Source organism: Ursus maritimus, unplaced genomic scaffold, assembly GCF_017311325.1.
Source record: "Ursus maritimus isolate PB19 unplaced genomic scaffold, ASM1731132v1 scaffold_6, whole genome shotgun sequence".
NCBI lineage: Eukaryota > Metazoa > Chordata > Mammalia > Carnivora > Ursidae > Ursus > Ursus maritimus.
The window spans coordinates 84,499,336-84,522,574 of record NW_024426774.1 but is presented as its reverse complement, the minus strand read 5'-3'; the positions used below and the strand labels follow the sequence as shown (position 1 = coordinate 84,522,574).

Below are 23,239 nucleotides of genomic sequence, written 5' to 3'. Positions count from 1 at the left end.
CCACTCAAACTGTTTAACTATGAGGACCATAAACATAAGGAAAAAACTAAGGAGACAAGTTATAGTTTCGTTTTTTGTTATTGTTATTGTAAAATTCCATAATCAGGTGTAACTAAATAGTACACACTTCAGAGAAAGTAGTAAAATTAAATTATTGCCATTTTCCACTAAAAAAAATTCAACCAGACTGAGTTATATAATTTAACAAACAGGAATGATAAAAGATGGCATATTTAATGTTTCACTATATTGGTATATACTTTAACAAAAATCTTATTCAGTAATCCAAAAACATAACTCCTTAGAGCTGTATAGCAAAACTGTATTAAAAATGGTCAACTCTGATTGAAACATTATTTTTAATTCATTCATTTCTTTATTCACTATTATACATTAAGCACTATGCTAGTTGCAGGGAGATAATAGTAAACAAGGCAATATTTTTCTTCAGTCAACTTACAAACTAGTGTAGGGACTGACAAAATTTTTCTGTAAAGGGCCACATAATAATATAGGCTTCGAGGGGGCCATATAGTCTCTGTTGCCAACTACTCAGCTCTGTCGTAAGACAAAAACAGTTTATTAGACAATGAGTAAAAAATGAGCTTACATGTTTATTAAATAAAACTTTATTTACAAAATAGGTGGTGGGCCAGATCTGGTCAATGGACTACATATGGGTTGCCAACACCTGCTCCAGTAAAAATTAATGAATTAGGAATTTCAATACTATACAGTAAATGCAATGATTGTGGGAAGCATAGGTTATTGTTGGAACATGATCAAGAGAATCAATATAGTCTTCCAGGAGAAGACAACAATCCAACTGACTACTCCACTTTCTCAAATTCATCAAATAAAAGTAGTTTATTGTAATGTGCCACCATTATAAAAATCTCATTCTAAAAATGGAAAACATTTGACTATGCAAGAATTACTTCATTATATATTATTCTCTTGTTTATGAAAAATTATGCCATAAGCACAAGTGAAAGCTTACCTTGAGTGACTGTTTTGAGAACAATTAAAGTTGATAAAAATCTCAATGGTAAATTGGAGCTCTTAAAGAAAGCAGCTGTCTTTGGTTTATTCTCCACTGAATATTCTAAAGAATTATCTTGAATTCCCTTAGTTACTACTCCTTTGAGTATGTCTTCACCCAATCTCCTCAATGTTGATGTCATGGCTGAATGCTGTTAAAAATATGTACCATCTTAGTATATATATTTATGTCCATGATATATTTCAATTACTACAATCAAATACAGAAGCTAAAAATAAGTCAATTTTTTTCTAATTAAAAAATGGGTTGGAACTATGCAAGATTAAAAGGAAGTAATTTTATAATCAACTTTTTAAAATTATTTGACTTTTTCTAAAAGAAATGAGCAGTCAACAAGAATTAAGAAATTGGAAATGTAATTTTCTAAGAAAAAATAAGGAGAAGTGAGACAAGATTCAATTTGAAAATGTTTAAGAATATAAGATCATGATATGCTTCTGGCACAGAGAAATCAAAGGAACAGGAAAGCCGACACTATAGGTTCTTCACTCCTCCACCATTACTGACAAATGGTCTGTTGGTTATATCTTACAATGTCAGCTTGTAAAGTGATCATCTAGGGCCTCACTGCTTTACAGCTTACTATGATCATAACCAACACAGTGATTTTAGTAACTTTTAACAATAGTAGAACAACAAAACACCGGGTTAGAATCATGGATAATTCTGGGGCGCCTGGGTGGCTCAGTTGGTTAAGCATCTGCCTTCTGCTCAGGTCATGATTCTGCGGTCCTGGGATCGAACCCCATATTGGGCTCCCAGCTCAGTGGGGAGTCTGCTTCTCCTTCTCCCTCTGCCCTTCTCCCTGCTTGTGTGCACTCTCTCTCAAATAAATAAAATATTTTTTTAAAAGAGCCTGCTTGAAATTTTCTCTCACCCTCTGCCCCCCCACTCTTCTCAAAAACAATAATAATTAAAAAACTAAAATAAAATTAGATATATTGAGATTTAATGGGTATCAAAAGGCACAATGATTGGGTGGTGAGTGGCTTAACAAATGCAATCTAATTTAAATATTTGGTCAATAAACCTTACATCCAAAAAAGGAAGACTCATACAAGATTGGCAGGAATATAAATTGGTATAGCCATTGTGGAAAACAGTATAGAGGTTTCTCAAAAATTAAAAAAGAAATACTATACGATCCAGTAATTCCACTATTAGTTATCTACTCAAAGAAACAAAAACATTAATTTGAAAAGATATATTCATTCCTATGTTTATTGCAGCATTATTTACCATAGCCAAGATATAGAAGCAACCTAAATGTCTATCAACAGGTGACTGGATAAGGCATGGTATGTATGTATGTGTGTATATATATATATATATACACACATACATACATACATACATACAGTGGAATATTATCCAGCCAAAAAAAAAGATGAGATTTTGCCATTTGTGATAACAGGGATGAATCTAGAGGGTATTATGCTAAGTGAAATAAGTCAGACTGAGAAAGGCAAATACCATATGATTTCATTCATATATGGAATCTAAAACAAATGAATAAACAAAAAGCAGAATCAACCTTTAAATACAGAGAACAAACTGATGGTTGCCAGAGGGAAGGGGGGTGAGAAGAAGGGCAAGGTGGGTGAAGGGGAGAGGGAGATACAAGCTTCTAGTCATGGAAGGAATAAGTCACAGGAATAAAGGCACAGCACGGGGAATATAGTCAATGATATTATAATAGTGCTATATGGTGACATTTGGTACCTACACTTGTGATGAGCAAAACATAAGTACAGAAAAGTTGAATCAGTATGTTGTATACTCGAAATTAATGTAACACTGTGTGTCAACTACACTCAAATGAAAAAAAAAATTAAGTTTTTAATATCATTAGGAAAAGATAATATATATGTGTTTTAAAACCTTGGTATAAAAATTGGAGAAAATATTAGAAATTCTAGAGGTTTCTTGATGCCTCATTTTTCTCAGACTTGGAGCTGAAAAGGCTGGCAACCTGGAAAAAAGCTCCAGCATAAGTCTGCTCTCTCTAGCCAAAAGGCCTAGGAAAAGAGCAACGTTGCAAGACAAAAAAACTTTTATTTTTTAATTTTATTTTTAGGGGGGAGGGGCAGAGGGAGAAGAGAATCTTAAGCAGGCTTCATGCCAAGCACAGAGCCTGATGTGGGGCTTGATCTCACAACGATGAGATCATCACCTGGGCCGAAATCAAGAGTCAGATACTTAACTGAGCCACTGAGGTGCCCCAGACAAAAAACTTTTAGACAAAACCACAATCCAACCAAATACCATAGAAAGATCTGTGGTCCAACATCCACCTAAATGAGCAAAATTCCAAGGACAGCCTACATTCTACCCTCAACCAGGCAGTAACAAGGTGTCCATGAAGGCAATGTGAGTGGTAGTTATGAGGCACTCCCATCCCTCCCAGTTAGGGAGGTACCAGTGGAGGCCTAGTGGAGAACCAGAACTCCCCTCCCCACCCCAGATATCAATAGAAGTCTGGCGGGGAACCTGGACATCTACTTAATTAGGGCAATAAAGAGAAGCCATCCTGTACTTCCTCTGCAAGTGCAGTATCAAAAGATAGTCAGATAAAACAGAGACCCAGAGCCTTATAATATCAAAATGTTCAGTTTTCAATAAAAAAAATCACTAATCACACAAAGAACCTGGAAGATCTCAAACTGAATGAAAATTAATAATTGCCAACACCAATGGCACAAAGATGTTAGAATTATCTGACATTTTAAAGCAGCCATGATAAAATTTAATTATGCATTTTTTAAAAATGTAAAATAGAAAATTTCATCAAAGAAATAGAAAGTCTTACCAAAGAAAATATAAAGAACCAAACAGAAATTTTAGAACTAAAAATACATTAACCAAAATTAAAAACAGATAGGTTCACTAGCTAATTGAATCCAACAGTACATTAAAAGGATTATTCACCACAATTGAGTGGGATTTATTTCTGGGCTGCAGGGGTGATTCAATATCTGCAAAACAATCAACATGATGTATCACATTAATAAAAGAAATAAGAACCATATGATCCTCTCAATAGATGCAGAAAAAGCATTTGACAAAATACAGCATCCTGCCTTGATAAAAACCCTCAAGAAAGCAGGGATAGGAGGAATATACTTCAACATCATAAAGGCCATATACAAAAGACCCACAGCAAATATCATCTCAATAGGGAAAAACAGAGCTTTTCCCCTAAGGTCAGGAAGAGTAATGAAGGAATAGATCCCATTTACAATTGCACCTAAACAATAAGATACCAGGAATAAATCTAACCAAAGAGATAAAAGATCTATACTCTGAAAACTACAGAACGCTGGTGAAAGAAATTGAAGACAACACAAAGAAATGGAAAAACATTCCACACTCATGGATTGGAAGAACAAATATTGTTAAAATGTCTATTCTACCCAAAGCAATCTACACATTCACAATGCAATCCCTATCAAAATAACACCAGTATTTTGCATAGACCTAGAAAAAACAATCCTAAAATTTGTATGGAACCAGAAAAAACCCCGAATAGCCTAAGCAATTCTGAAAAAGAAAACCAAAGTGGGAGGCATCACAGTCCCAGACTTCAAGCTCTATTACAAAGCTATAATCATCAGGATAGTATGGTACTGGCGCAGAAACAGACACACCAATTAATTAAACAGAACAGAGAACCCAGAAATGGGCCCACAACTATATGGCCAACCAACCTTTGACAAAACAGGAAAGAATATCCAATGGAGAAAAGACAGTCTCTTCAACAAATGGTGTTGAGAAAGCTGGAGAGCCACATGCAGAAGAATGAAACTGGACCACTTTCTTATATCATACACGAAAATAAATTCAAAATGGATGAACGATCTAAATGTGAGACAGGAAACCATCAAAATCGTAGAGAACATAGGCAGCAATGGAATATTACTTGGCTAAATATTACAAAAAGAATGAAATCTTGTAACAAGGTGGATGGAACTAGAACGTATTATGCTAAGTGAAATAAGTCAAAATGGATGAACGATCTAAATGTGAGACAGGAAACCATCAAAATCGTAGAGAACATACGCAGCAATGGAATATTACTTGGCTAAATATTACAAAAAGAATGAAATCTTGTAACAAGGTGGATGGAACTAGAATGTATTATGCTAAGTGAAATAAGTCAGTCAGAGAAAGACAGATATCACATGATTTCACTCATTTGTGTAATTTAAGAAACAAAACTGATGAACATAGGAGAAAGGAAGGAAAAATAAAATAAGATAAAAACAGAGAGGAAGGCAAATCATAAGAGACTGTTAAAAGGACCGAGGGTTCCTGGAGGGTGGGGGGCGGGCTAAATGGCTGATAGCAATTAAAGAGGACACTTGTTGGGAGAGCACTGGGTGTTATATTTGAGTGATGAATTACTAAATTCTACTCCTGAAACCAATATTACACTATATATTTACTAACTTGAATTTAAATTAAAAAAGAAAAAATACACAAACAAAAAAAATGGATAGGCTCAAGAGCAGAATGGAGGACACAAGGAAATAACTGGTTAGCTGAATTTAAAACAACACAATTTACCCAATCTGAACACTGAAGTGGAAAAAAAAAATAGAGGGAAAAACAGAGATTCCAGGAACTGAGGAAGTATAACAAAAGATTTAGCAACCCTGTCAATCAGAATCCCAGAAGGAAAAGAAACATGAGGTGGGGCTGAAAAAATACTTAAAGAAATAATGGCTGACAACTTCCCAGAGTGGCTAAATAAATAAATCTAGAGACTGAAGAAGCTCACCAAACCCCAGAAAGGATAAGACCAAAGTGATCAACAAGATACATCATAACCAACTTATGAAACATTAAGAAAAAGAAAACAAAGGCAGTAACAGAGAAATTAAATAAATCAAGCAATTCAATCAACAGTTGATTCCTTATCATAAACCATGAAAGTTGTCTAGAAGAAATTAGTACAACATTTTTCAAGTAGTATAAGAAAAGAACTATCATCTCAGAATCCTATACCCAGTGAAATTATCCTTTAGGAATAGAGAGGAAACTAGGACACTCGAAGATGAAGTGAAACTAAAACAGTTTGTCATCAGCAGACCTATTCTAAAACGCTGCTTAAAAGAAGTTCTCTATGATGAAATGAAACAGTAAAAGAAGGAACCCTGGACTATCTGGAAGGAAGGAAGAACTCAGTAAGCAGAATATGGGCAAATACAATAGACTTTCCTCCTCCTTCTGAGTTTTAACAGTTTATGCAAAAATTATAACACTGGGCAAAAAGGCAAGGTTTCTTTTTTTTTTTTAAGATTTTATTTATTTGTCAGAGAGAGAGAGACAGAGAGAGCACAAGAAAGGGGAATGGCAGACAGAAGGAGAAGCAGGATCCCCGCTGAGCAAGGAGCCCAATGAAGGACTTTGATCCCAGGACCCTGGGATCATGACCTGAGCTAAAGGCAGCATCTTAACCATCTGAGCCACCCAGGCCTCCCCAAAGGCAGCGTTTCTATACTTCAGTTGAATTAGCAAAATGAAAACACCAGTAGACTGTGGTAAGTTATCTGTATACAATGTGATACCCAGAAGGACTAATAAAAAAACTATAAAAAGAAAAATACTCAAAACTATAAATAAACCACAACGGAGTTTTAAAAAAACGTTCAAGTAACCCATAGTAAAGCAGGGTAAAGGATAACCCAAAGAAATGAAAAAAATACACGAAAACAAATAGTAAACAAAAAATAAAATAATAAACTTAAGCCCTAACACATCAATAACTATATTAAATATAAATGGCCTAAATATACCAGTTAAAACACAGGACTTGATAAAGTTGTTAAAACACAGGACTTGATAAAGTTGATTAAAAAATAAAATCTAGCTACATGCTACCTACAAAGAACTCATTTCAAAAAAACATTGTAAACAGGTGAAAATTAAAAGAATGGAAAAGGACATCATCAATCTAAGGAGAGCAGAGTGCTTATATTAATATCAGAGAATAGATCTCAGAGCAAAGAAAATTGTGAGAAACATTACATAATGATAAAAGAGTTAATCCACTAAGAACACATAACAATCCAAAATTTATATGCACAAAGCAATAGAGTAGCAAAATGTATGAGGCAAAAATGATAAACAGTAGAAATATATAAATTCACAATTACAGCTGAAGACTAGATACAACTTGACAGAATATTAACAAGCTTATAAACTAAAAAATGCCATCAACAAGCAGGATCTAATCCACATTTATAGAACACCCACACAACAAGAGCAAAATACACATCCTCAGCCAAATGATGTCAACAACACAACCAAACCAGAAGAACAGAAAAGTACAAGAAAGATCTAAAACAAACTTTTAAATAATTCATGGGTCAAAGAGAAAGTCTCAAGGGAAATTTTTAAAATACATTAAATTGGAAGAAATGAAAATGCACCATATCAAAACCTGTGGGACACAGTTAAAGCAGTGCTGACAGAAAAACAGCACTAAAAATAAGCACTATGTTAGAAAAAAAGTAAGTCTCAAATGAATAATCTAAGTTTTTACCTAGTAACCTAAAAAAAGGAGAACAAAATAAATCCAAAGCAAACAGAATGAAGGAAATAATAAAGAGTTAAAAATGAAAACTATAGGGGCGCCTGGGTGGCACAGCAGTTAAGCGTCTGCCTTTGGCTCAGGGCGTGATCCCGGCATTATGGGATCGAGCCCCACATCAGGCTCCTCCACTATGAGCCTGTTTCTTCCTCTCCCACTCCCCCTGCTTGTGTTCCCTCTCTCGCTGGCTGTCTCTATCTCTGTCGAATAAATAAATAAAATCTTAAAAAAAAAATGAAAACTATAAAATAATGAAACAAAAGAAGATCCTTTTTAAAAAATCAACAAAACAAACTTCTGGCAAGAAAGACAAAGAAAATGACACAAATTATCAATACTAGGAATGAAGCAGAAGGTATTACTACAAATACTGAGGACATCAAAAGGATAATAAGACAACACTATGAAAAACTTTACACACATGTATTGAAAGGTTAGACAAAATGGTTCATTCAATTCCCTGAAAACCACAAACTTCTACAAATCACTTATATAAATTACATAATATCCCTATAACTATTAAGGAACTTGAATTCATAATTTAAAACCTCCCTAGGGCGCCTGGGTAGCGCAGTCATTAGGCGGCTGCCTTCGGCTCAGGGCGTGATCCTGGCGTTCTGGGATCGAGTCCCACATTGGGCTCCTCTGCTGGGAGCCTGCTTCTTCCTCTCCCACTCCCCCTGCTTGTGTTCCCTCTCTCGCTGGCTGTCTCTCTGTCACATAAATAAATAAAATCTTAAATAAGTAAATAAAACCTCCCCAGGGCACGTGGGTGGCTCAGTTGGTTAAGCATCTGCCTTCGGTTTACATCGTGATCCCAGAGTCCTGGGATCGAGCCCCATATCTCACTGCTCAGTGGGGAGCCTGCTTCTCCCTCTGCCTGCTACTCCCCCTGCTTGTGCTCTCTCTCTCTGTCAAATAAATACAATCTTTTAAATAAATAAATAATTTTTAAAAATCTCCCCAAAAGACATCTCTAGGCTGACGGTTTCACAGAAGTCTACCAAAAGTCTAAAGAAGAATTAACACTAAACTAATTTGTTTCAGAAAAAGAGGATGGAACACTTACCAATTAATTTTATGAACATAGTGTTACCTTGATACAAAACCAGACAAAGATAATATAAAAGAACAGAAAACTATAGACCAGTATCCCTAATGAATACAGGCTCTTTAACAAAATATTAGCAAACAGAATTCAGCAAATATAAAAAGAAATATATAACACGGCTAAGTGGGGTTTATTACAGGAACACATGGATAATTTGAAAGCCAATCAGTAATGCACCATATTATCAGGTTAAAGAAAAAAAAATCACATGATCATATCAATAAATGCAAAAAAAGCACTTGAAAAGTTTCAACACTCATGCATGATAAAAAAACACTCAGAAAAATAGGAAAAAAGAGGAACTAAACATGGTAAAAAGCATCTATAAAACTATAGCTAATATTATAATAGTGAAGGACTCACTGTGCTCCCCTCTAAGATCAAGAAAAAGCCAATGATGTCCATTATCATTCATATTTACCATGGTCCTAAATATTATAGCTAATGCAAAAGAAAAATTAAAGGCATACATGTCAAAAAGAAAAAAAGGAAAACAAAAAAAACTTTCCATATTTGCAGATCCATGACTATGTAGAAAATTCCAAAGAATCGTCAAAACAAATCTTAAAACCTGTATCACAGGATACAGAATGAACACAGTACCAACATGGACACCAAAATCTTAAAAATACCAACTGCAATCACTCAAAAACATTAAATATGCAGCTGAAAATCTAACAAATAATGTACAGGAATTTTATGCTTAAAACCACATAACATGGATGAAAGAAATCAAATTTCTTTTCTTTTAATGTTTTTTTATTATATTATGTTAGTCACCATACAGTACATCCCTGGTGTTTGATGTAAAGTTCGATGATTCATCAGTTGCGTATAACACCCAGTGCACCATGCAATATGTGCCCTCCTTACTACCCATCACCAGCCAATCCCATTCCCCCACCCCCATCCCCTCTGAAGCCTCAGTTTGTTTCTCAGAGTCCATAGTCTCTCATGCTTCATTCCCCCTTCTGATTACCCCCCCTTTCTTTATCCCTTTCTTCCCCTACCGATCTTCCTAGTTCTCATGTTCCATAGATGATTTCTAAATGAAATGGAGAAGCATATCATGTTCCTGAACTGGAAGACTCAACATATCAAGGATGTCAATTTTTCTCAAATTTATATACAGGTTAATGCAATTCCTATCAAAACCCCTGCAAGATATTTGTAGATAGAGAAGATTATTCTAAAATTTATAAGGCAAGGCAAAAGAAATATTATAGTTAAAACATTTTTGAAAAATAACAATAAAATGGGAGATCAATATACCCAATTTCAAGACATATTATAAAGGTACAGCAATCAACAGTATAGAATTGGCAAAGGAACAAACACACAGATACATGGAATGTAACAGAGAACCCAGAAAGAGACCCACAAAATTATTCCCAAATGACAAAGGTACAGAGGAAGGAAAGCCTTGTCAATAAACGGTGCTGGAGCAACTGGATATTTATTAATCTGGATCTCAATCTCACACCTCATACAAAATTAACTCAAACTGTACATAGACATACATGTAAAATGCAAAAATATAAAACTTTAAGAAAAAAAAATCCAGGAGAAAAATCTTCACAATCTAGGGTTAGGCAACAAATTCTTACACTTGACCCCAGAAGCAACATCCACAAAAGGAAAAACCAATTAACTGGAAATCATTAAAATTTACAACCTCTGCAAAAGACCCTGTTAAGAGGATGAAAATACAAGAAAGAAAAAAAAATTTCCAAATGACATACCCAATAAAGGACTAGTATCTAAAATATATAAAGAACTCTCAAAACTCAACAATGGAAAACAAAGAGTCCAGTTAAAGAATGGGCAGGAGCCAGGGAAAGATGGAGGAGGAGTAGGGGACCCCATTTCAACCAGTCCCCTGAATCGAGCTGGATATCTACCAGACCATCCTGACCACCCACAAAATCAACTTGAGGTGTAAGAAGACACATCTGGATCTCTACAAACAGAACATCTCCGGCAGTTGGTCTCGAGGTATGGAGCGGGGAGGCGAGAGTCTGCAGGAAGATACTGGAAGAAAAACAGGGAGGGAGCCTCCGTGTCTGTGTGCCAGGAAGGCATAAGCCTCCCGTGCTGGAGAGCAGGCCGGACACGCAGACTGGTAATAGTGGGTAAAGGTCGTTAGGGCACCACACCAGACTGAAACCTGGAACTGGGGAGGACACATGCGAAAGGGTGTGGCTGGTGGTTTTAGAATCACAAAGGGCAGAGATGTGCTGGCCCTGGGAGCCAGGACTGGGAGAGCGGCTGTGGGACACACAAACCAGGATGCTGCGGGATTTTTAGCAGCACTGACAGAAACGGAGTCAGTGTGGCCTGGAGAACTCAGTGAAGAGCAGACTGCGATCTCTCTGTTCTGAGACAAGGGTTTGGATAAGGTCACTGCTGCTCTGAATCTCAGAAGAGACACAGAAAGCTGCCAGAGAACAAAAGCCCCAAAAAACTGGTTCTCATTGAGCCTATCCACCTCCCCACAGGGGGCAGGGCAACTCTGCCCAAACAGGGTTGCCTGAGTATCAGTGCAGCAGGCCCCTCCCCCAGAAGGCAGGTTGAAAGAACAAGAAGCCCACATCCCTAAGGTCCCTATAAAACAGGTGCATCTTGTTTGGGTCCTGGTCAATAATTTGGACTCTGTAAATCCCTGCAACCACACCTCATCAGAATGACAAGGAGGAGGAATCCCCAACAAAGGAAAGAAACAGAGAGTGTGACCTCTGCCACAGAACTAATGGATATGAATATAACCAAGATGTCAGAAATGGATTTCAGAGTAATAATTATCAAGATGATGTATAGGCTTGAGAAAAATATTAACAAAAATATAGACTACCTAAGGGCTGAAATGAGAACGAATCTGGCAGAAATTAAGAATTCTATGAATGAGGGGCTCCTAGGTGGCACAGAGGCTAAGCGTTTGCCTTTGGCTCAGGGCGTGATCCTGGCGTTATGGGATCAAACCGCACATCAGGCTCCTCCGCTATGAGCCTGCTTCTTCCTCTCCCACTCCCCCTGCTTGTGTTCCCTCTCTCGCTGGCTGTCTCTATCTCTGTCAAATAAATAAAAATAAAATCTTTAAAAAAAAAATTCTATGAATGAAATGCAGTCTAAACTGGATGCTCTGACTGCCAGGGTAAACCAGGCAGAAGATTGAATTCATGAGTAAAAGGATGAGATGATAGAAAAGAAGGAAAAAGAGGTAGCATGGGGAAAAAAATCCAATTTCAAGAAAATAAGCTGTGGGAGATTACTGACTCAATGAAAAGTTCCAATGTCAGAATCATCAGCATCCCAGAGGGGGTGGAGAAAGAGAGAGGCCTAGAAGAGATATTTGAGTAAATTGTAGCTGAGAACTTTCCTAATCTGGGGAAGGAAACAAGCATTCGTGCCCAACAGGCAGAGAGGACCCCTCTCAAGATCAATCAGAACAAACCAACACCACGACATATAAAACTACAATCTGCAAATCTTAGATGTAAGGGAACATCTTGAAAATGGCAAGGGGGAAGAGATTTCTTATGTACACAAAGGGTGGAACATCAGAATAACTCCAGACCTGTCCACAGAAACCTGGAAAGCCAGAAAGGGCTGGCAAGACACATTCAGAGTACTAAATGAGAAGTACATGCAGCCAAGGATTCTTTATCCAACAAGGCTGTCATTCAGAATGGATGGAGAGACAAGGACCTTCCAACACCCGCAAAAACTGAAAGAATATGTGACCAACAAGCCAGCCCTACAAGAAATATTAAGGGGGATTCTATAAAAGTAGGAAGATGCCAAGAGTGATACAGAACAGAAATTTACAGAGACAATCTATAGAAACAAGGACTTCACAAGGCAGCATGACATCATTAAAATCATATCTCTCAATAACCACTCCCAATGTGAATGGCTTAAATGCTCCCATAAACACCACAGGGTCACAGACTGGATAAAAAGCATGACCCATCCACATGCTGTCTACAAGAGACTCATTTTGAACCTAAGGATACATCCAGACTGAAAGTGAAGGAATGGAGAACAATTTTCCATGCCAATGGACCTCAAAAGAAAGCTGGGGTAATAATTCTCATATCAGACAGATTAGATTTTAAGCTAAAGACTGTAGTTAGAGATACAGAAGGACACTATATTATTCTTAAAGGGTGTATCCACCAAGAGGATCTAACAATTATAAATATCTATGCCCCCAATAGGGGAGGAGCCAGCTACATAAGTCAACTGTTAACCAAAATAAAGAGATATACAGATGATAATATGCTAATAGTAGGGGACCTCAACACTCCAGTCTCAGCAATAGACATCAGATCATCTAAGCAGAAAATCAACAAAGAAACAAGAGCTTTGACACACTGGACCTGATGGACCTCATAGATATAAACAGAACATTCTACCCTAAAACAACAGAATACTCATTCTTTTCAAATGCACATGGAACTTTCTCCAGAATAGACCATATACTGGGTCACAAAACAGGTCTCAACCAATACCAAAAGACTGAGATCATTCTCTGCATATTCTCAGACCACAATGCTTTGAAACTGGAACTCAATCATAAGGAAAAATTTGGAAGAAACTCAAACACTTGGAAGCTAAGAACCATCCTACTTAAGAATGTTTGAGTAAACCAGGAAATTAAGGAAGAACTTAAGCAATTTATGGAGACCAATGAGAATGAGAACACATTGGTCCAAAACCTATGGGATACGGCAAAGGCAGTCCTAAGGGGGAAATACATAGCCATCCAAGCCTCACTCGAAAGAACAGAACAATCTACAATGCAGTCCTTATACTCACACTTTAAACAGCTGGACATGGAACAAAAGAACAAGCCTAAGCCACGCACGAAAACACAACTGATTAAGATTAGAACAGAGAAGAAATGAATTAGAAACCAGAAACACAGGAGAGAAGATAAACAAAACTAGAAGCTGGTTCTTTGAAAGAACTAATAAGATCGATAAACCACTGGCCAGACTTTTCCAAATGAATAAAGGATGCCAATTAATAAAATTATGAATAAAAGGGGAGAGATCACAACTAACACCAAGGAAATAGAAAGAATCATTGGAAACTATTATCAACAACTATATGCCAATAAAATAAACAACCTGGAAGAAATGGATGCCTTCCTGGAAACCTATAAACGACCAAGACCAAAACAAGAAGAGATTGACAACTGAAATAAGCCGATAGGCAGTAACGAGATTGAAGCAGTGTTCAAAAACCTCCCAAAAAACAAGAGTCCAGAGTCTGACGGATTCCCTGGGGAATTCTACCAAACATTCAAATAAGAATTAATACCTATTCTCCTGAAGCTGTTTCAAAAAATAGAAACCGAAGGAAAACTACCAAACTCATTCCGTGAGGCCAGCATTACCTTGATCCCCAAACCAGGCAAAGACTCCATCAAAAAGGAGAATTACAGACCGTTATCTCAGATGAATATGGATGCCAAAATTCTCAACAAGATCCTAGCTAATAGGATCCAACAGTACATTGAAAGGATTATCTACCACGACCAGGTGGCATTCATCCCTGGGATGGAAGGGTGGTGCAACATCTGCAAATTAATCAGTGTGTTGGATCACATTAATAAGAGAAGAGATAAGAATCATATGGTCCTCTCAATTGATGCAGAAAAAGCATTTGACAAAATACAGCATCCTTTCCTGATTAAAACCTCTCAGACTGTAGGGATAGAGGGTACATTCCTCAATTTCATAAAAACCATCAATGAAAAGCCTACTTACAGCGAATATCATTCTCAATGGAGAAATGCTGAGGGAGCCTTTCCCTTAAGATCAGTAACATGACAAGGATGCCCACTCTCGCCATTATTGTTCAACATAGTACTAGAAGTCCTTGCAACAGCAATCAGACAACGAAAAAGAATAAACGGTATTCAAACTGGCAAAGAAGAAGTCAAACTCTCTTTGCAGATGACATGATACTTTATATGGAAACCCAGAAGACTCTGCCCCCAAATTACTAGAACTCATACAGCAACTCAGTAACATGGTAGGATACAAAAAACAATGCACAGAAATCAGTTGCATTTCTGTACACTAACAATGAGACAGAAGAAAGAGAAATTAGGGAATCGATTCCATTTACAATAGCACCAAGAACCATAATATATCTTGGAATAAACTTAACCAGTGAGGTAAAGGATGTATACTCTAGAAACTACAGAACACTGATGAACGACATTGAAGAAGACACCAAAAGATGGAAAAACATTCCATGCTCATGGATCGGAAGAATAAACACAGTTAAAATGTCTATGCTACCCAGAGCAATCTACACTTTCAACACCATCCTGATCAAAATACCAATGACGTTTTTCAAAGTGCTGGAACAAACAATCCTAAGATTTGTGTGGAATCAGAAAACACATGAATCGCCAAGGAAATGTTAGAAAAGAAAAACAAAGCTGGGGGCATCACATTGCCTGCTTTCAAGCCATACTACAGAGATGTGATCACCAAGACAGCATGGTACTGGCACGAAAACAGATACATAGACCAATGGAACAGAACACAGACTCCAAAAATGGACCCTCGACTCTGGTCAACTAATCTTTGACAAAGCAGGAAAAAACATCCAGTGGAAAAAAGACGGTGCTGGGAAAATTCATGAGCTATATACAGAAGAATGAAACTTGACCATTCTCTCACACCATACACAGAGATAAACTCCAACTGGATGAAAGACCTCGATGTGAGACAGGAATCCATCAAAATCATAGAGGAGAACATAGGCTGTAAGCTCTTCGACATTAGCCACAGCAACTTTTTTCATGACACATCTCCAAAGGCAAGGGAAACAAAAGAAAAAATGAAATTTTGGGACTTCACTGAGATAAAAAGCTTCTGCACAGCATAGGAAACAGTCAGCAAAACTAATAGGCAGCCCATGGAATGGGGGAAGATATTTGCAAATGACACTACAGATAAAAGGCTGGTATGCAAGATCAATAAAGAACTTCTCAGACTCAATACCCAAGAAACAAATAATCAAATAAAAAAATGGGCAGAGGATATGAACAAATACTCTTCCAATGAAGACATGCAAATGGCTAACAGACACATGAAAAAGTATTCAAAATCATTAGCCATCAGGGAAATTCAAATCAAAACTACACTGAGATACCACCTTATACCAGTTAGAATGGAAAAATGGACAAGGCAAGAAACAACAAACGTTGGAGAGGATGTGGAGAAAGGGGAACCCTCTTATACTGTTGGTGGGAATGCAAGTTGGTACAGCCACTTTGGAAAACAAGTGTGGACGTTCCTTAAAACGTTAAAAATAGAGCTACCCAGCAATTGCACTACTGGGTATTTACCCCAAAGATACAGACGTAGTGAAGAGAAGGGCCATATGCACCCCAATGTTCATAGCAGCATTGTCCACAATAGCCAAACTGTGGAAGGAGCCGAGATGCCCTTCAACAGACAAATGGATAAAGAAGATGTGGTCCAAATATACACTGGAATATTACTCAGCCATCAGAGAGAATGATTACCCGACATTTGCTTCAACATGAATGGAACTGAAGATTAGGCTAAATGAAATAAGGCAAGCAGAAAAAGACAATTATCATATGGTTTCACTTATTTACGGAACATAAGGAATAGCAGGGAGATCGGCAGGAGAAGGACGGGAAAAATGAAAGGGGGGAAAACAGAGCGGGAGATGAACCGTGAGAGACCCTGGACTCCGGGGAAAAAATAATGAGGGTTTTAGAGGTGGATGGGCTAGCCCAGTGAAGGGTATTGAGGAGGGCACGTATTGCATGGAGCACTGGGTGTTATACACAAACAATGAATCATGGAACACTACATTAAAAACTAATGATGTACTGTATGGTGACTAATATATCAAAATAAAAAAATAAAAATAAAAATAAAAATAAAGAAAGAATGGGCAAAAGACACAAATAGACTGAAGAGGATATACCTGTGGAAAGCAAACACATGAAAAGATACGTTTTGCCACTGGAGAGATGTAAACTAAAACTCCAATGAGAAAACAATACTATCAAGAATGGTGAAAATAAAAAAATAGTAATAACACTAAATGCTGGTGAGGTCATGGAGAAACTAGATCACTCAGATATTGCTAGTGAGAGGATAAATTAATAAAATCACTCTTAAAATTTGGCAGTTTACTAAAAAATTAAACATGCAGCTACCGTTCAAGAACTGTATTCTTGGACATTTATCCCAGAGGAATAAAAACTTATTTAGACACAAAAATCTGCTTATCGATGTTTATAGCATTTATAATAACCAAAAATTCATTTCCTTTAACCAATGACTGGTTAAAATGTGGTACATTCCTACCATGGAATCAGTAAAAAGGAATGCCACAACATATATAGATTTCCAGCAAATTATGCTAGGTGAAAAAAAGTCAATCTGAAAGGGTTCCATACTGTATATTCCATTCAAATAACATTTGTGATTTGACAAAATTATAGAAACGGAGAAATAGAAGTTAGTGTTTAGAGGAATTAAAGAAGGGGTAGGGCAGGAGGAAAGTGGGTATTGTTATAAAGGGTAACATGAGGACTTCTGATTTCTGGTCAGGCAGGTAAGGGGCTTGGAAGTTGTCACTCCATACTAACAACAAGAGTAAAATGCTGAACAACCGAAAAATTGACAGCTTTCTTAGATCCAACAGAAGTGAGATCACAGGGCAAAACACAAAATTTGGAGAGAGAGGAGAATACAGAGGATGACAACTTACTGTGGCAGAAACCCATGAGCTATAAAATCTCTGCAGGAACTGTTACCAGCACAGGAAAATCTGAGCTGTAACTGAAAATTGCTGGAGGCTCAATGTGAACAAGTTTGAGAGTTAAAAATGCCAGCTGGGGCCAGTCACAAGGAAGGGTCCAAGTTTTATTGGTTTTAGCTCCAGGAGCTCCAACAGTTCTCACAGTGAAGACTAGAGAAAAATCCCCTCATGCTTCAGGTAGGGGGAGTGAAAAACTGACCATTTTGAATTTTGACACAATTTTGTTCTTGTTATAACAAGATTTGTCCTCAAGAAAACTACTTTACCAGAGCTTAATCTACTGGGGTTTTATCAGAGTCCAACGGATTTAGGGACTTAGGAGAAAGGAAATAGCCAAATACAGCCTGATTTAGCAATCCTGCCCCACCTCAGGGGGAGAAAAACTGGGAAGCACTGATGAAGTTCACAGCCCAGGGAAACAAGCTCACCAAAAGACTGAGATTGAATCATACAACTATAGAACTCTTCCCCTTCCTGCAAATCTTAGGATATATTAAAGGTCCATTTACAGCAGTCACTTTTACATGGTACATCATGTCCAGATAACAAGAAAAAAATCACAAGGCATGCTAAAAGGCAAAAATCCACAGTTTGAAAAGACAGAGCAAGCATCAGACTCAAATATGGTAGGAATGTTGGAATACATAGACTGAGAATTTAAAACAACTATGATTAATATTCTAAGAGTCCTCATGAAAAAGATAGACAACACACAGGAACTGATGAGGAATGTAAGCAGAGAGATGGAAATTCTAAGAAAGAAGCAAAAAGAAATACTAGAGATCGGAAACACTGTAAATGAAGAATTCCTTTGGTGGGCCCATTAGTAGACTAGACACGGATGAAGAAATAATCTCTAAGTCTAAAGATACATCAATAGAAACTCCAAAAGCTGGAATACAAAGAGTAAAACACAGACTAGATAAAATGGAACAGAATATCCAAAAATTATGGGACAATCACAAAAGGTATAATATACAGGTAAGAAAAGAATGTAAGAAACATGTGAAGCAATAACGACAGAGTTTCCTCCAAATTAACATAAGACACAAAACCAGGAAGCTCAGAGAACACCAGGAAGGATAAATACCAACCCCACAAAAAACCTACACCAAGGCATAGCATATTCAAACTGCAGAAAATAGAAGCTTTTTAAAAAAAACTTGATAGAAGCCAGAGGAATAAACAGCTTATTTATAGAGAAGCAAAGGTAAGAATTATATCCAATTCCCTTCAAAAACCACGTAGGCACAAAGAAAGCAGAATGAAATATTTAAAATGTTGAGGAAAAAACTCCACCAACGTAGAATTATATATACTGTGAAATCATCCATCAAAAATAAAGATAAATTATTTTCTCAGATCAACAAAATTGAAGGAATCTGTTACCAGTAGACCAGCCCTGAAAGTTGTATTAATAAACGTTCTTTAGAGAGAAGGAAAATCATATAGCTTAGAACCCTGGATGTGCATAAAGAAAGAAAGAGCATTAGACAAGGAATAAGTGTAAAGATTTTTATCTTTTGTTAACTGATCTAACAGATAAGTTTGCTGAAAACCATAGCAACAATGTGTTTGATTATGAATGCCTCTGTGTGTGCATGAGTGTGTGTACATAGAGGCATGCTTATGCATGCTTATGTATAAGTGAAATGAATGACAGAATGATACAGGGGAATACTGGACGGGAGGAAGAAATCGGCAGTATTTTGTTACAATAGTCCCCCCTTATCTGGGGGGCATGTGTTCCAAGACCCCCAGTGGATACCTGAAACCATGGACAGTACCAAACCATTTATATACTATGTCTTTTCCTATACATAAATACCCATGATAAAGTTTAATTTATAAGTTAGGTACAGTTAGAGATTAACAACAACAATAATAAAATAGATTATAACAATATAATAAAAGTGACGTGAATGTGGTTTCTCTCTCTCTCTCAAAATATCTTATTGTACTGTACTCACCCTTCTTATGATGATGATGTTAAGATGGTAAAAAATCTACAGGATGAGATGAAGTGAGGTGAATGAAACATGCACTGTGATCTTACTAGGGTTAGACTAATAATGACCTGACAATACTTCAGAAGGAGGATCATCTGCTTCCAGATTGTGGTTAACCATGGGTAACTGAAACCACAGAAAGTGCAACCACAGATAAGATGGGTCTACTGTATTATTAAGTTACTCTCACTACACATACCACATATAAAGCTGTGTAGTGTAATTTGAAAGTAGATTTAGATTAGTTGTAAATGTATACTGCAAACTGTAGGGCAACCACTAAAAAAATTAAAAAAGAAGTACAATTGATATGGTAAGAAAGAAGGTAAAGTAAAAGCATATAAAATGTCCAATTAAAACCACAAAAGGCAGGAAAAGAGAGAACAAAACAGGAACAAAAAACAACTGTCAATGAATAAAAAATAGTAAAAATTATGGTGATATTAATCCAACAATATCAATAATCCCTTTCCATATCAATAGTCAAAATACACCAATTAAAAGAGACTACTGGAGTGAACCAAAATAAAAGACCCACTTCTTATCTATAAGAAACCCACTTTAAATATAAAGACAAATACAGATTAAAAGTAAATGGACAGAAACCCACTTTAAATATAAAGACAAATACAGATTAAAAATAAATGGGTAGAAAGATATACCATGCTAACACTAATGAAAAGAAAGCTGGAATAACAATATTAATTTCAGACAAAACAGACTTCAGAGCAAGGAAAGTTACCAGGGAATGAGGGGCGCTACATAATGATAAAGAGTCAATCTCCAAGAATTGACCAAAAAACTATACAGATGGCAAACAGGCATATGAAAAGATGCTCAATGGTATGTCATTAGGGAACTGCAAATTTAAACAACCAGAATTGACTATACACTAATTAGAAGAGCCAAAACACAAAACACTGACAACACCAAATGTTGATGAGGATGTGGAGCAACAGAAATTCTCATTCACTGCTGCTGGAAATGCAAAATGGCACAGCCACTTTGTAAGGTAGCTTGTACGTTTTCAAAGAACTAAACATACTCTTACCATATCTATCCAACAATTGTATTCCTACGTATTTACCCAAAGGAGTTTAAAACTACTGTCCATACAAAAACCCGCACATGGATGTTTATAGCATCTTTATTCATACTTGCCAAAACTTGGAAGCAATCAAGATGAATTCACCTTTAGCAGGTGAATGACAGATAAAATGTAGTACATCTAGACGATGGAATAATATTTAGCACTGAAAAGAAATGAGCTACCAAAACATGAAAAGACATGGAAGAATCTTAAATGCATATTGCTAAGCGAAAGAAGCCAAACTGAAAAGGCTGCATAATTCTAACCTATATGATACTTTGTAAAAGGAAAAGCTATCACATTATGTAAAAGGCAAAGAGTAAAAGGATTTGGAGGTTTGCAGGAGTTAGAGGTGAGGGAAGCACAACTAGGCAGGCCTAGAGGATTTTTAGGGCAAACTACTCTTATTTTTTTTTAATAAAACTTTTTATTACATTATGTTAGTCACCATACAGTACATCCCAATTACAATAGCACCAAAAACCATACGTCACCTTGCAATTAACTTAACCAGAGACGTAAAGGATCTATATTCTAGAAACTACCAATCACTCTTGAAAGACATTGAAGAAGACACAAAAACATGGAAGGACATTTTTCAAAGAACTGGAACAAACAGTCCTTAAATTTGTATGGAACCAGAAAAGGCCCCGAATCTCCAAGGAACTGTTGAAAAGGAAAAACAAAGCTGGGGGCATCACAATGCCGGATTTCGAGCTGTACTACAAAGCTGTGATCACAAAGACAGCATGGTACTGGCACAAAAACAGTCACATAGACCAATGGAACAGAATAGAGAACCCAGAAATGGACCCTTGGCTCTTTGGGCAACTAATCTTTGACAAAGCAGGAAAAAACATCCGGTGGAAAAAAGACAGTCTCTTCAATAAATGGTGCTGGGAAAATTGGACAGCTACATGCAAAAGAATGAAACATGACCACTCTCTCACACCATACACAAAGATAAACTCCAAATGGACGGAAGACCTTGATGTGAGACAGGAATCCATCAAAATCCTAGAGGAGAACATAGGCAGCAACCTCTACGACATCAGCCAAAGTAACCTTTTTCATGACACATCTCCAAAGGCAAGAGAAACAAAAGATAAAATGAACTTGTGGGACTTCATCAAGATAAAAAGCTTCTGCACAGCCAAGGAAACATTAAAAAATCTAAGGGGCACCCACGGAATGGGAGAAGATATTTGCAAATGACACTACAGATAAAAGACTGGTATCCAAGATCTACAAAGAACTTCTCAAACCGAACACGCGAGAAACAAATAAACAAATGATAAAATGGGGACAAGATATGAACAGACACTTTTCCAATGATGACCTACAAATGGCTAAGAGACACATGAAAAAATGTTCAAAATCATTAGCCATCAGGGAAATTCAAATCAAAACCACACTAAGATACCACCTTAAGCCAGTTAGAATGGCAAAAATTGACAAGGCAAGACATAACAATTGCTGGAGAGGATGTGGAGAAAGGGGATCCATCCCCAGTTTTTGATGTAAAGTTCCATGATTCATTACTTGCATATAACACCCAGTGCACCACGCAATACGTGCCCTCCTTACTACCCATCACCGGCCTAAACCATTCCCCCACCCCCGCCCCTCTGAAGCCCTCAGTTTGTTTCCCAGAGTAAACAGTCTCCCATGGTTCATTCCCCCTTCTGTTTACCCCCCTTCCTTCTTCCATTTCTTATCCTACAGATCTTTCTACTTCTTATGTTCCATAAATGAGTGAAACCGTATGATAATTGTCTTTCTCTGCTTGACTTATTTCGCTTAGCATTATCTCCTCCAATCCCGTCCATGTTGCAACAAATGTTGAGAAATCGTTCTTCTTGATAGCTGAGTAATATTCCATTGTATATATGGACCACATCTTCTTAATCCAGTCATCTGTTGAAGGGCATCTCGGCTCCTTCCACAATTTAGCTATTGTGGACAATGCTGCTTTGAACACTGTGGTGCATATGGCCCTTCTCTTCACTACATCTGTATCTTTGGGGTAAACACCCAGTAGTGCAATTGCTGGATCATACGGTAGCTCAATTTTTAACTTTTTAAGGGACCTCCACACTGTTTTCCAAAGTGGCTGTAACAACTTGCATTCCCACCAACAATGTAAGAGGGATCCCCTTTCTCCACATCCTCTTCAACAATTGTTGTTTCTTGCCTTGTCAATTTTTGCCATTCTAACTGGCATTAGGTGGTATCTCAGTGTGGTTTTGATTTGAATTTCCCCGATTGCTAATGATTTTGAACATTTTTTCATGTGTCTGTTAGCCATTTGTATGTCATCATTGGAAAAGTGTCTGTTCATATCTTCTCCTCACTTTATGATTTGTTTATTTGTTTCTTGTGTATTGAATTTGAGAAGTTCTTTGTAGAACTTGGATACCAGTCTTTTATCTGTAGTGTCATTTGCAAATATCTTCTCCCATTCTGTGGGTGCCTCTTAGATTTTTTAATGTTTCCTTGGCTGTGCAGAAGCTTTTTATCTTGATGAAGTCCCACAAGTTCA

General features: G+C 37.0%; 1 protein-coding gene across 7 annotated transcripts in view; it reads right to left on the bottom strand.

Annotated features, from left to right (window-relative positions):
- Positions 1-23,239, bottom strand: part of CCDC138 (coiled-coil domain containing 138) — a 162,476-nt gene that overhangs the window by 36,379 nt on the left and 102,858 nt on the right. For all 7 annotated transcript variants that reach the window (XM_040623684.1, XM_040623677.1, XM_040623678.1 and 4 more), the window contains exon 12: positions 1,001-1,193. In XM_040623684.1, coding sequence (XP_040479618.1) covers positions 1,001-1,193 — 193 coding nt within the window. The remainder of the gene's footprint in view (positions 1-1,000; positions 1,194-23,239) is intronic.